Source organism: Corythoichthys intestinalis, chromosome 19 (genome assembly GCF_030265065.1).
Source record: "Corythoichthys intestinalis isolate RoL2023-P3 chromosome 19, ASM3026506v1, whole genome shotgun sequence".
Taxonomy (NCBI): Eukaryota; Metazoa; Chordata; class Actinopteri; order Syngnathiformes; family Syngnathidae; genus Corythoichthys; species Corythoichthys intestinalis.
In genome coordinates, this window is record NC_080413.1 from 40,496,773 (window position 1) to 40,508,668 (window position 11,896).

General features: G+C 42.1%; 1 protein-coding gene across 2 annotated transcripts in view; it reads left to right on the forward strand.

The window, feature by feature from the left end:
* The window catches only part of ncaph2 (non-SMC condensin II complex, subunit H2), a 35,101-nt gene extending 24,958 nt beyond the window's left edge, over positions 1-10,143 (forward strand). For both annotated transcript variants that reach the window (XM_057822931.1, XM_057822932.1), the window contains exons 12-19: positions 16-117; positions 189-233; positions 310-474; positions 547-600; positions 658-701; positions 772-873; positions 9,715-9,864; positions 9,930-10,143. In XM_057822931.1, the coding sequence (XP_057678914.1) occupies positions 16-117; positions 189-233; positions 310-474; positions 547-600; positions 658-701; positions 772-873; positions 9,715-9,864; positions 9,930-10,073 (806 nt within the window). In that variant the 3' untranslated portion in view covers positions 10,074-10,143. The remainder of the gene's footprint in view (positions 1-15; positions 118-188; positions 234-309; positions 475-546; positions 601-657; positions 702-771; positions 874-9,714; positions 9,865-9,929) is intronic.
* Positions 10,144-11,896: the final 1,753 nt, after the last annotated feature.

Below are 11,896 nucleotides of genomic sequence, written 5' to 3' on the forward strand. Positions count from 1 at the left end.
CTTTGCTGGCTTCAGGAAAGTGCTACAAGGTTCCGGCCGGTCTGGACGACGGAGGCAAAAGGAAACGTCTGGTGACGCCGACCCTGAAGAACTTCAGGACCTGGTTCAAAGAAACATGTCAGACTCGCGCACCTTCCGGAAGCTTCCGCCGGCCTTTTCTGCCTCCTCAACACTTGTTCTACTTGCAGACGATCCTCCCGAACGCAATCTCCGAAAAGGACCGGCCAGCATCGGTACTTTTCTTGCGCCGTCGCGACCGTGGCTTCCAGTCACGTGACGTCTCAACGAGTAGTCTTTGCCTGGCCGCAGACCTCAACTACATATACCGGGAGGTGCTCAAAAGAAAGCTGAGGAACCTCAGGAGGATCAAGCGGAAGCAGTTCGGAGGCGTTTCGGACGGGGACCTGATTAAAGAGCTTCTGGAGCCTCAAGAAAACCAAGGGAACTTTGAATTCCAGGAGCAGGAACATCAGGGTAATGCGCGGATGACAATGTCCACGTGAACGCAGGCGAGCATGAGTAAAGCGCCTATTTGTGTTCACGCAGACTCCGATGACGAGCACGAAATGCCCGAGGAAGGAGACGACGTCGCGTCGCCAGGTGAGTGCTGCGGAGCGCAGGTCGGACAACTCGAGATGAGAAACTGTTTGCTCGCAGAAGCCGAGCAGCTGACTTACGAAGACCTGGTCAAGCTGAGAGTGGTACGTGACGACGTCGCCTGCGGCGCCATGGCCGATGGCGTCCCGTAATCCCTTTTGCTCGCCTGAGCAGGAGCTGATGACCAAGAACTGTCGAGACTACACGCAGGAGACGGCGTTGTCTCGCCGCGTCCAAGAGTGGGAGGAGAAGATCCACCTCAGGCTTCTTGAGCAGGTAAACGCAAGGGTTAAAGTCCTCCGCCGTAACCACGCAAATCTGTCAACAGAGGCCGCTAGAGGTCAATCGCGAGATTGCTGCAGATCAACGACGGGAAGCGGGGAAAAAGGGGCCTGGGGTACTACTAATAGAGAATAGTAGCACCATGATTCATTTCACAAGAATTGGTCATTGTTACAGTTGTTGAATCCTGTCTTGTCATATTTTTTGTATACTGTGGTACCTCAAGATACGAAATGAATTCCTTCCGGAGTGGCTTTCGTATCATGATTTTTTTGTGTAATGAATGGCGTTTTAAATGCCTTCTTCATTCCAAGCTCTATTAAAACACCACATTGAATTTTCTGTCATGTCCTCCGATAATTTATTTGGTAGTTTTAGTTGTTATAGGGCGCTCTTTGGCTGCAATTGACGGTGCTAGACGTCCAATCGATGTCAATTTGGAGAGCGAATAAACAAACAACATGGTCCAGTGTACGTACACAATCCGCTCGGGTTGCACAAACCAATAATACCTGACTGCAGCCGACAGCCGTTACAAACTATGCCCACATTGCTACAAACTATGCCCACAAGATGCTACGGTAGATATCACATCTGTATAGAACTCAATGCAAAATAATACGACTCGGCGGCGTTAGCACATGTACGAGATGCAAAATGACAGATTTGCCGGCGTTAGTAAATAGCAGCCATCTTAAAGCAGTAGACATCTCAGGAAGGCTCTGTTGTATCGAACCTTCCTAGTGAACCTAAGTAACTTTGCTGAATTCATCACAATCAACTATATTTACAGGATCAATAGCAATATTTAATATATCATATAAGTTTTTGCCCAAAATTGCAACTTTATTTTTTTTTTATTTACTGCAAGTTTTCAACAGCTAATAAATCATACAATTTAACATCAGAAACTTAATACTTGAGGAAAACATGTAGAATCAATTATAAATAATATGTAAATAGATTATTAATCAATTCTATATACAATCAACACTTATTACAGACTAGAATACAAACACGAAAATTCTTGTAAATAAACGCTTAAATCCACAAATTCTTCATACATGTAGACGTAAAACAGTCTCGATTCTTGGTTAAAAGCAAAGAAACCGTGCAGCTGGCGTTTATTTGACGTATATTGACAAAGTACAATGCTACTATGTTGTTGAATGAGGCTAGCGGCCGCCATATGTAAACAGAGCTTTTCTGACGAAAATTTTTGTGAATAAATGCTTAAATACCCGAATTCTTCATATATATGGACGTAAAATAGTCACAATTCTTCGTTAAAAGCAAAGAATCCGTGAAGTTAGTGTTTATTTTACGTATATTGACGATGTACAATGCTAATATGTTAACGAATGAGGCTAGGGGCCGCCTGGCTTAAACAGAGCTTTTGTGGCGAAAATGAATAAATGCTTAAATACCTGAATTCTTTATTGGTATGGACGTAAAACAGTCTCGATTCTTGGTTAAAAGTAAACTATGAGGCTAGTCAGTTACGAAAATTAGTACAAGAAAATTCCTGCGAATAAATGTTTCAATGCGCATGCATGGTACGAAAAATATAATATTTACCTCGAATCATCGAACAAATCTCTCCTGAGACAATCCTTCCTGTACAACTTTCGTAGCTAAATCCAATCGTAAGTAAATCCAAGCTTAAATCCAACATGAGCGTGTGCCGTCTTCGGCTATTACTAAATGAAGCTCGAACCCCTCTGATAAGCCATCGCGCAAAGAATGATGAAGTGACATGTCAATAGTGATGATATCTACAGTATATGACTTCCAAACAGCAAAGGTTCCAATCTAGTTGTCACAATATCCGCAATACCCCTGTGTCTAGTTAAGTTTAGGGAATTATATTAATTATATCAGGGGTCGCGTTAACCGAATATTTTCCGTCGTTGACCGTTTTTTTAAAACAGTGACGGAAAAAATTGAAGTCCATCCGTCATTTTGACAGGTTGCAATTCACACCCCAGACCACAGGATGGCGAGTGAGCATATTAATAAGCTATTGTCTCTCTTGATGCATGACGTCGCTGGCCTTACTCAGAAAAATGTCCAAACTAGCATTCAGCTGTAGCAAAGACGGAAACGTTAGGAAGCTTTAGAGAGCATTGTCTAAGGCTACATTCATTCTACAGGTCTTAATGCACGAATCCAATTTTTTCGTGTTTTTCCGACTCGAGTCAGGCATTAACTTGACGGTCTGAACGGGACAAGTCGCATAGAAGTGGACCATTTCAAATCCGATCTGGGTCAATTTTTTATGTGGTTCAAATCCGATCTGGGCCACATTTTTCCAGACTGTCACGGCGGTCTGTACCGTCCAGTGTCCCAAATCCGATTTCAGTTGTGCGTTATTAGCGCCTAGCTTACAGTGAACACGGCTTTTGGGGACAACATGACAACAGTCATAAAAAAATAAAAATGGGTTGAGGATAAGCATGAGAATGATCGGTTTTCTCTCTGCTCTATGTGAGCTATATTTCAACATTTCCTACACGGCCGAGAGTCGGGAGAGGGGTCTGGCTGCAGCCCGTCTTGGAGAGTCAGGGCAAACTGCCCGTACGTGTGTGTGACATGCACGGACAGTGCGTGCATGCTATCGATCCATATAAACTGTGAATATAAGCCTAAACGGGGATTATTTATGTCTGTTATTTGTGTCCTCCTTTTGAAAAGCAAAATATGATAGCCCTGGAATGACGGATGACTTGTCGTTTGTTTTGATGCTTCTGCGCACCGGCGCGTGTCGGACTGCGAATTAGAGCGCATGCGTAATACTTGAATGGTCTCAATGGACAAAGGCAGTCTGAACGGGCACGCCAAAAAAACGGATATGACAAAAAAATCGGATTTGTGCATTAAGACCTGTAGTATGAACGTAGCCTAATTGAATGAGCAGGGACAAACAGCTTGGAGTCAGAAGTACGTGCGCTATTCTCAAACTTGAACGCTCCCAGAGTCTTGGTTGACAAATCAACAGAGCAGAGAGTAGACACAACATGGCTGGTAGTTTCTTCAATTTATTCAGAGTTGAGTAAGTAACGCACCACTTTTGACCAACACTGCTATTGAATATGTCGTTATTATCATTTTAAAAATTTAAGTGACGGGTAAAAATAGATTATGACCGGATTTTTATGACCCTGTCAGTCAAAATGACAGACAACGAAAAAGTCTAGCACAACCTCTGATATATATATATATATATATATATATATATATATATATATATATATATATATATATATATAATAGAATTGGGTTAAGGCCTGTTGCCCCAAAAAGCCTTTGAACTTCACATAGTACAGTGAAGGAATTCTTCGTGCCACCGTACCAACAGCAGGCGTGGTTTAGAGGGGCGTAGTTTGTATGAGGCATGGTTTGTAGTGTGTCTGCGGCTGCAATCAGACCCTTCTCACACAAACTGCTCGGCAGCCTGCGCTTGACAGTGACGTTCCGTTTTTCTCGCTATATGATTGGCTGAAGAGTGGAAATGCTCTCACAGAGCGGTGCTCTCCAGTAAAATACGTGTTTAAAAGTGTGCCAGAGGTTCTTTAGTCATCGTAATGCGTTCGCTTAAAAGTGCCTGTTTAAAAATGTGTATGTAAGGCGATTGATGATATCACACACAGAGATGACTGTTAACAATTACAATACAAAAGTTAAATAAATGAGCAAACGTGTGCACATTTCTCTCTCTCATGTTAGAGTACATTAAATATCAGGGCCCATCACTGTCCATCTCTCAAACTAGTTAAAAAAAAAAAAAACACTTTTATTCTCTGGCTTTTAACCCTGTATCTATGGGACCCCAAAAAGGGTCAGGGTTTGGCCTTTTATTTAATTAAAGGAATAAATTAAACATTTTAAAATGATACCAATTTGATAAATAACAGGACTATTTCTATACTATGGGGTGATTCAAAATGAATGTGCCAAAATCATAACACATGTCCAAAATGAAACGCATTACAAAACTCTAGCTTGGAAGCATGTGTTAAACATCATTTCAAGTTTTACACACTGTTTAATTCATAAAAGCGCTATACGAGTATAACACCATTTACCATTATTTTTGACTCTATGGCTCTCTCAAAAATGTGTATTTACTGCCATCCTGTGTCAAACACAGGTCATGCGTCATGTCACCCATATACTGTATTATTATGTACATGGCCACACTGATTACTTGTAAGTCGTAGTAGTAGTAGTTTGAGCACCTATAAAACATGAAATAAAACTTAAAATGATGTTCAACACAGGTGTCCAATCAAGAGTTTTGTAATGTTTTTCATTTTTGACATGTTGTCTAATGATTATAGCACATTCATTTTGAATCACCCTGTATGGTCCTTATTAAATAGTAAAATAAGGTAATATTATTATGAAAAAGAGAACAAGATAAAAAGCAGTTAAAATGTTTTTTTTAAATGACTTTTTCCACAATTGGGTTTTTATTTCATCATTTCGTTTTTCAGCACATTGAGATTTTACAAGATAAAAAGTGTTTTTCACAGTCATTTTTTATAATGTCTTTTTCCACAATGGCGTTATTTCGTAATGTCGTTTTTCAGCACAATGGCGCATGTGCTGTCAATGTGCATTCAAATACATAGGGCAGAGTCTGAAAGTGACGCTACCATTAAATGCTACGTTAAAACGGAAATTTATTTTTCAATCCTTTAACATACATACAGTGCCTTGCAAAAGTATTCGGCCCCCTTGAAACTTGCAACCTTTCGCCACATTTCAGGCTTCAAACATAAAGATATAAAATTTTGATTTTTTGTCAAGAATCAACAACAAGTGGGACACAATTGTGAAGTGGAACAAAATTTATTGGATGATTTAAACTTTTTTAACAAATAAAAAACTGAAAAGTGGGGCGTGCAATATTATTCGGCCCCCTTGCGTTAATACTTTGTAGCGCCACCTTTTGCTCCAATTACAGCTGCAAGTCGCTTGGGATATGTTTCTATCAGTTTTGCACATCGAGAGACTGACATTCTTGCCCATTCTTCCTTGCAAAACAGCTCGAGCTCAGTGAGGTTGGATGGAGAGTATTTGTGAACAGCAGTCTTCAGCTCTTTCCACAGATTCTGGATTGGATTCAGGTCTGGACTTTGACTTGGCCATTCTAACACCTGGATACGTTTATTTTTGAACCATTCCATTGTAGATTTGGCTTTATGTTTTGGATCATTGTCCTGTTGGAAGATAAATCTCCGTCCCAGTCTCAGGTCTTGTGCAGATACCAACAGGTTTTCTTCCAGAATGTTCCTGTATTTGGCTGCATCCATCTTCCCGTCAATTTTAACCATCTTCCCTGTCCCTGCTGAAGAAAAGCAGGCCCAAACCATGATGCTGCCACCACCATGTTTGACAGTTGGGATGGTGTGTTCAGGGTGATGAGCTGTGTTGCTTTTACGCCAAACATATCGTTTTGCATTGTGGCCAAAAAGTTCAATTTTGGTTTCATCCGACCAGAGCACCTTCTTCCACATGTTTGGTGTGTCTCCCAGGTGGCTTGTGGCAAACTTTAAACGAGACTTTTTATGGATATCTTTGAGAAATGGCTTTCTTCTTGCCACTCTTCCATAAAGGCCAGATTTGTGCAGTGTACGACTGATTGTTGTCCTATGGACAGACTCTCCCACCTCAGCTGTAGATCTTTGCAGTTCATCCAGAGTGATCATGGGCCTCTTGGCTGCATCTCTGATCAGTTTTCTCCTTGTTTGAGAAGAAAGTTTGGAAGGACGGCCGGGTCTTGTTAGATTTGCAGTGGTCTGATGCTCCTTCCATTTCAATATGATGGCTTGCACAGTGCTCCTTGAGATGTTTAAAACTTGGGAAATCTTTTTGTATCCAAATAAACTTCTCCACAACAGTATCTCAGACCTGCCTGGTGTGTTCCTTGGTTTTCATAATGCTCTCTGCACTTTAAACAGAACCCTGAGACTATCACAGAGCAGGTGCATTTATACGGAGACTTGATTACACACAGGTGGATTCTATTTATCATCATCGGTCATTTAGGACAACATTGGATCATTCAGAGATCCTCACTGAACTTCTGGAGTGAGTTTGCTGCACTGAAAGTAAAGGGACCGAATAATATTGCACGCCCCACTTTTCAGTTTTTTATTTGTTAAAAAAGTTTAAATTATCCAATAAATGTTGTTCCACTTCACGATTGTGTCCCACTTGTTGTTGATTCTTGACAAAAAAATTAAATTTCATATCTTTATGTTTGAAGCCTGAAATGTGGCGAAAGGTTGCAAGATTCAAGGGGGCCGAATACTTTTGCAAGGCACTGTATCTATATTTGCCGTCATCACTCAAGAGAAAATGGCGCCGGTTCGCATGCAATCCGTACCGATCCGGTAGCCCGTCACGATCAGGTAATGACAATCCCCAACCCGAACAGTTTGGGCAGCACGAACCTTGTAGTGACATCATCAGTAGACGCAAGCCCCCAAGCAGTTTGAGCAACCCGAGCGTATTGTACCTACACTGGCCGTCCGAGATCCATCCATCCATCCATCCATCCATCCATCCATCCATCCATCCATCCATCCATCCATCCATCCATCCATCCATCCATCCATCCATCCATCCATCCATCCATCCATCTATTATCTTCCGCTTATTCCGGGGTCGGGTCACGGGGGCAGCAGCTTTAGCAGGGAAGCCCAGACTTCCCTGTCCCCAGCCACTTCAGCCAGCTCCTCCGGCGGGATTCCAAGGCGTTCCCAGGCCAGCCGAGCGACATAGTCTCTCCAGCGTGTCCTGGGTCCGAGATCTAGTCCATATACAGTGGGAAGAACAAGTATTTGATACACTGCCCATTTTGCTGGTTTTCCCACTTGCAAAGCATGTAGAGGTCTGTAATTTGTATCATAACTTCTCTTCAACTGTGAGGGACGGAATCTAATACAAAAAAACAAAGTCACGTTGTATGATTTTTAAATAATAAATTTGCATTTAATTGCATGAAATAAGTATTTGATACATCACAAAAATCAAACTTAATATTTGGTACAGAAACCTTTCTTTACTATTACAGATACCAAACATTTCCTGTAGTCCTTGATAAGGTTTGCACACACTGCAGCAAGGATTTTGGCCCACTCCTACATGCAGATCTTCTCCAGAGCCTTCAGGTTTCGGGACTTTCAGCTCCCTCCATAGATTTTCTATCGGGTTCAGATCTGGTGACTGGCTAGGCCACTCCAGGACCTCAAGATGCTTCTTTCGGAGCCACTCTTTAGTTGCCTTGGCTGTGTGCTTTAGGTCGTTGTCATGCTGGAAGACCCAGCCACGACCCATCTTCAGGGCTCTCACTGAAGGAAGGAGGTTGTCAGCCAAGATCTGGCGATACATAGCCCCATCCACCCGCCCCTCAATACGGTGCAGTCGTCCTGTACCCTTGGCAGAGAAGCAGCCCCAAAAAAATGATGTTTCCTCCTCCATGTTTCCCGGTTGGGATGGTGTTCTTTGGGTTGTACTCATCCTTCTTTTTCCGCCAAACACGACGAGCCGAGTTGAGACCAAAAAGTTCAATTGTGGTCTCATCCGACCACAAGACCTTCTCCCCTTGCTCCTCTGGATCATCTAGATGGTCAGTGGCAAACTTCAGACGTGTCAGGACATGCACTGGCTTCAGCAGCGGGACCTTGCGTGCGCTGTAGGATTTTAATCCATGACGGCGTAATGTGTTTCCGATGGTTTTTTTTTTTCGAGACTGTGGTTCTTTCTCTCTTCAGGTCATTGACCAGGTCCTGCCGTGTAGTTCTGGGCTGATCCCTCACCTTCCTCATGATCAGTGATGCCCCACGAGGTGAGATCTTGCATGGAGCCCCAGAACGAGGCAGATTGACCGTCAACTTGAACTTCTTCCATTTTCTAATAATCGCTCCAACAGTTGTGACCTTCTCACCAAGCTGCTTGCTTATTTTCCTGTAGCCCATCCCAGCCTTGTGCAGGTCTATTATTTTATCCCTGATGTCCTTACACAGCTCTTTGGTCTTGGCCATTGTGGAGAGGTTGGAGTTTGTTTGTTTGAGCATGTGAACAGGTGTCTTTTATAAAGGTAACAAGTTCAAACAGGTGCAGTTACTTCCGGTAATGAGTGGAGAACAGGAGGGGTTCTTAAAAAAGAACTAAGAGCCGAAATATTTACTAGTTGGTAATGTATCAAATACTTATTGCATGCAGTTAAATACAAATTTATTATTTAAAAATTATACAATGTGATTTTCTGGATTTTTGTATTAGATTCCGTCCCTCACAGTTGAAGATAATTTATGATACAAATTACAGACCTCTACATGGCTTGCAAGTGGGAAAACCAGCAAAATCAGCAGTGTATCAAATACTTGTTCTCCCCACAGTATGTGCTAACGCCGCCGAGTCTTTCATTTCTCCTCTAGTTCTATATACATGTTACCTACTGTAGCATCATGTGGGCGTAGTTTGTAACAACTGGGCGTTGTTTTTAGCGGCTGTCGGTCGCAGTCAGGTATTATTGGGCCATCCAGCGCCGTCAATGGCAGCCAGTGAGTTACAAGAAGGTCAAAATTTTGAGGAACCATGGGAGGGAGACCAAAACATCCCCACGAAATTTCTCCAGAAATTGCATATTCTAGTTATTAAAATACATTTCTTACATACATCCTCGGCAATTTTATCTGCTCCATTGTACTGTATTGTCTCAGCAGTATTTTTGAAAGTTTTAGTCAAATTATTATTTTTCACTTTTAATCCATATTAACTGCCGCGTCCCTTCCCCCACCTGACACCGTTTTCCCGCCGCAGGACGGGCGCGCGACGTTCGACATCCACGATTACGGCGACCGAATCGTATCAGCGTTGGGCGAGGTGGGCCGGCGCCGCAGCTTCGCGTCCATCGTGAACGGCGTGGAAAGCTTCCAAGCCTGCAGGTTGCTGCTGGCGTCCTTGCAGCTGGTACGCCGCCACGCCCACCGCCGTCGCCTTCCCAACGTTACCGCCCGCACGTCCGTGTCTTTCAGGCCAACGACAACACTGTGGCCGTTGACAGCGCGGCAGGTACGGAGGCTGCCGTCGTAGACACGGCGGGCTTGACCCTGCTCAGCAAAGTTCGAGCCGCCGACAGGTTCAAGAATCTCCCCGCGCTTCCTCAAGATTGCGAATAAAGTTCTCATTGTTACTGACAGAGACTTAAGTTCAAAAGTGTATTCCTGTTTATTTGTTAAATAAAAGATCTCTCCAAAAAATATCTTTTGCACTCTTCTCCTTTTTAATGGTATAGATTTACACAGATGTCTCCTGGGGTTTTACTTTTACAAGGGTCAAAGTCCTCCATCGTAATGACCAAAAACCGTCAGCGAGGTACGCTAGTAGATGGGCCTAAGATTCTTTTCGCAAGCGTAAGTGATTGTTGAATCCTGTCTTGGCATGTTTTTTGTATTTTAGGTTTGTTGTGCTCAAAACAAATACTGTACATACCACTACTTTGGCCATCAATACTCGATCCAGATGAACTTTTAATGCATAGCACATGATTTTCATGACATGTCACGGCCCTCTGCGGCATTTTAGCTTCTAATTTCCCTATCAGTCAGGCTTTATTATTATAAACCATTAATGTTAAGCTATTCAATTGGAAAGAATCACGTGTACATGCAGTTTGCCCATGATCACTTTTCACTTCTTGTTTTTGTCATTGACCTTTGAAATTGAGAAAAGACTGGCCTAGATTGTGGCTTCATTTATATTATTGGGCTAACCATTTTCACCGATTCACTAAAACGGAATATGTTAATTGAAGTATTGTTATTGTTTTTGAGAGGGGATTGTAAATGAGATTTACACTAAATACTTAACTGTTTTGTGGCAAAACGTGGATTTTTCAGATGAATCTTCCATTGGATGACACCACAGTCGCCGCAAATATTGCTGGAAACCTACTAGAGCCCGCATGGATCCGAGATTCACTCAGAAAAAAGTGAAGTTTGGTGGTGGCAAAATCATTGTCCGGGGTTACATCCAGTATGGGGTGTGCGAGAGATCTGCAGGGTGAAAGGCAACATAAATAGTCTGAAATATCAACAAATCTTAGCTGCCTCTTACATTCCTAACCACAAAAATAGACAAATTCTGCAGTAGGATGGTGCTCCATCGCATACTTCAATCTCTACCTCAAAGTTCCTCAAGGCAAAGAAGAATATGATCCTCCAGGACTGGCCAGCCCAGTCACCAGACATAAACATCATTGAGCATGTCTGGGGTAGGATGAAAGGGGAAGCATGGAAGACGAAACCCAAGAATGTTGATGATCTCCGGGAGGCATGCAAGACTGCTTTCTTTGATGTTCCTAATGACTTCGTCAATAAATTGTATGAATCCTTGCCGAAGCCCATGGAAGTCAGACAAAATATTAAATTTGCATCTCACAGCACCACTTCTTAATTCGCTTATGTTATGTGACATATTTTTGTATTTGAAGGACATTTTTTGTTCAATTTTCACACTACTTTCTGTAGGCGACAAAACTTTTGTCCTGCCAAAATTTGACCTTTATGTCTTCATTAAATGATAAATCTTTTTTCAGTTAAACAAATATATTTTTGTATGTTCAACATCATTTGGGGGGGGGTCTTGGCTTTCATATGAGCCATTTCTGAAACCAATTGAATAATTAAAAGTCAGGATATAAGCTATTGTTGCTACTAATTGGATAAGCGACAAGACTTTTGTCAGGGACTGTATGATAGTCTTCAGTGTCCATTTGTTTTGTTGTGCTTTTTATGTTTTCAAGACATTTGGCATTAGTTTTTTGTGTCTTGACATTTTGATGTCTTCCTTGTGTACCAGTCTGCTTTCCTTTAACAATGTTGTTTGCACTTGGTCCAAATTTTAGAGACGAACAACCAACATTATTTGTAACACTGCGTGATGATTCACCTTCTTGAAGAAGTTCGATCATTAAAAAAAAAAATCACTAAAAAATGAGTAA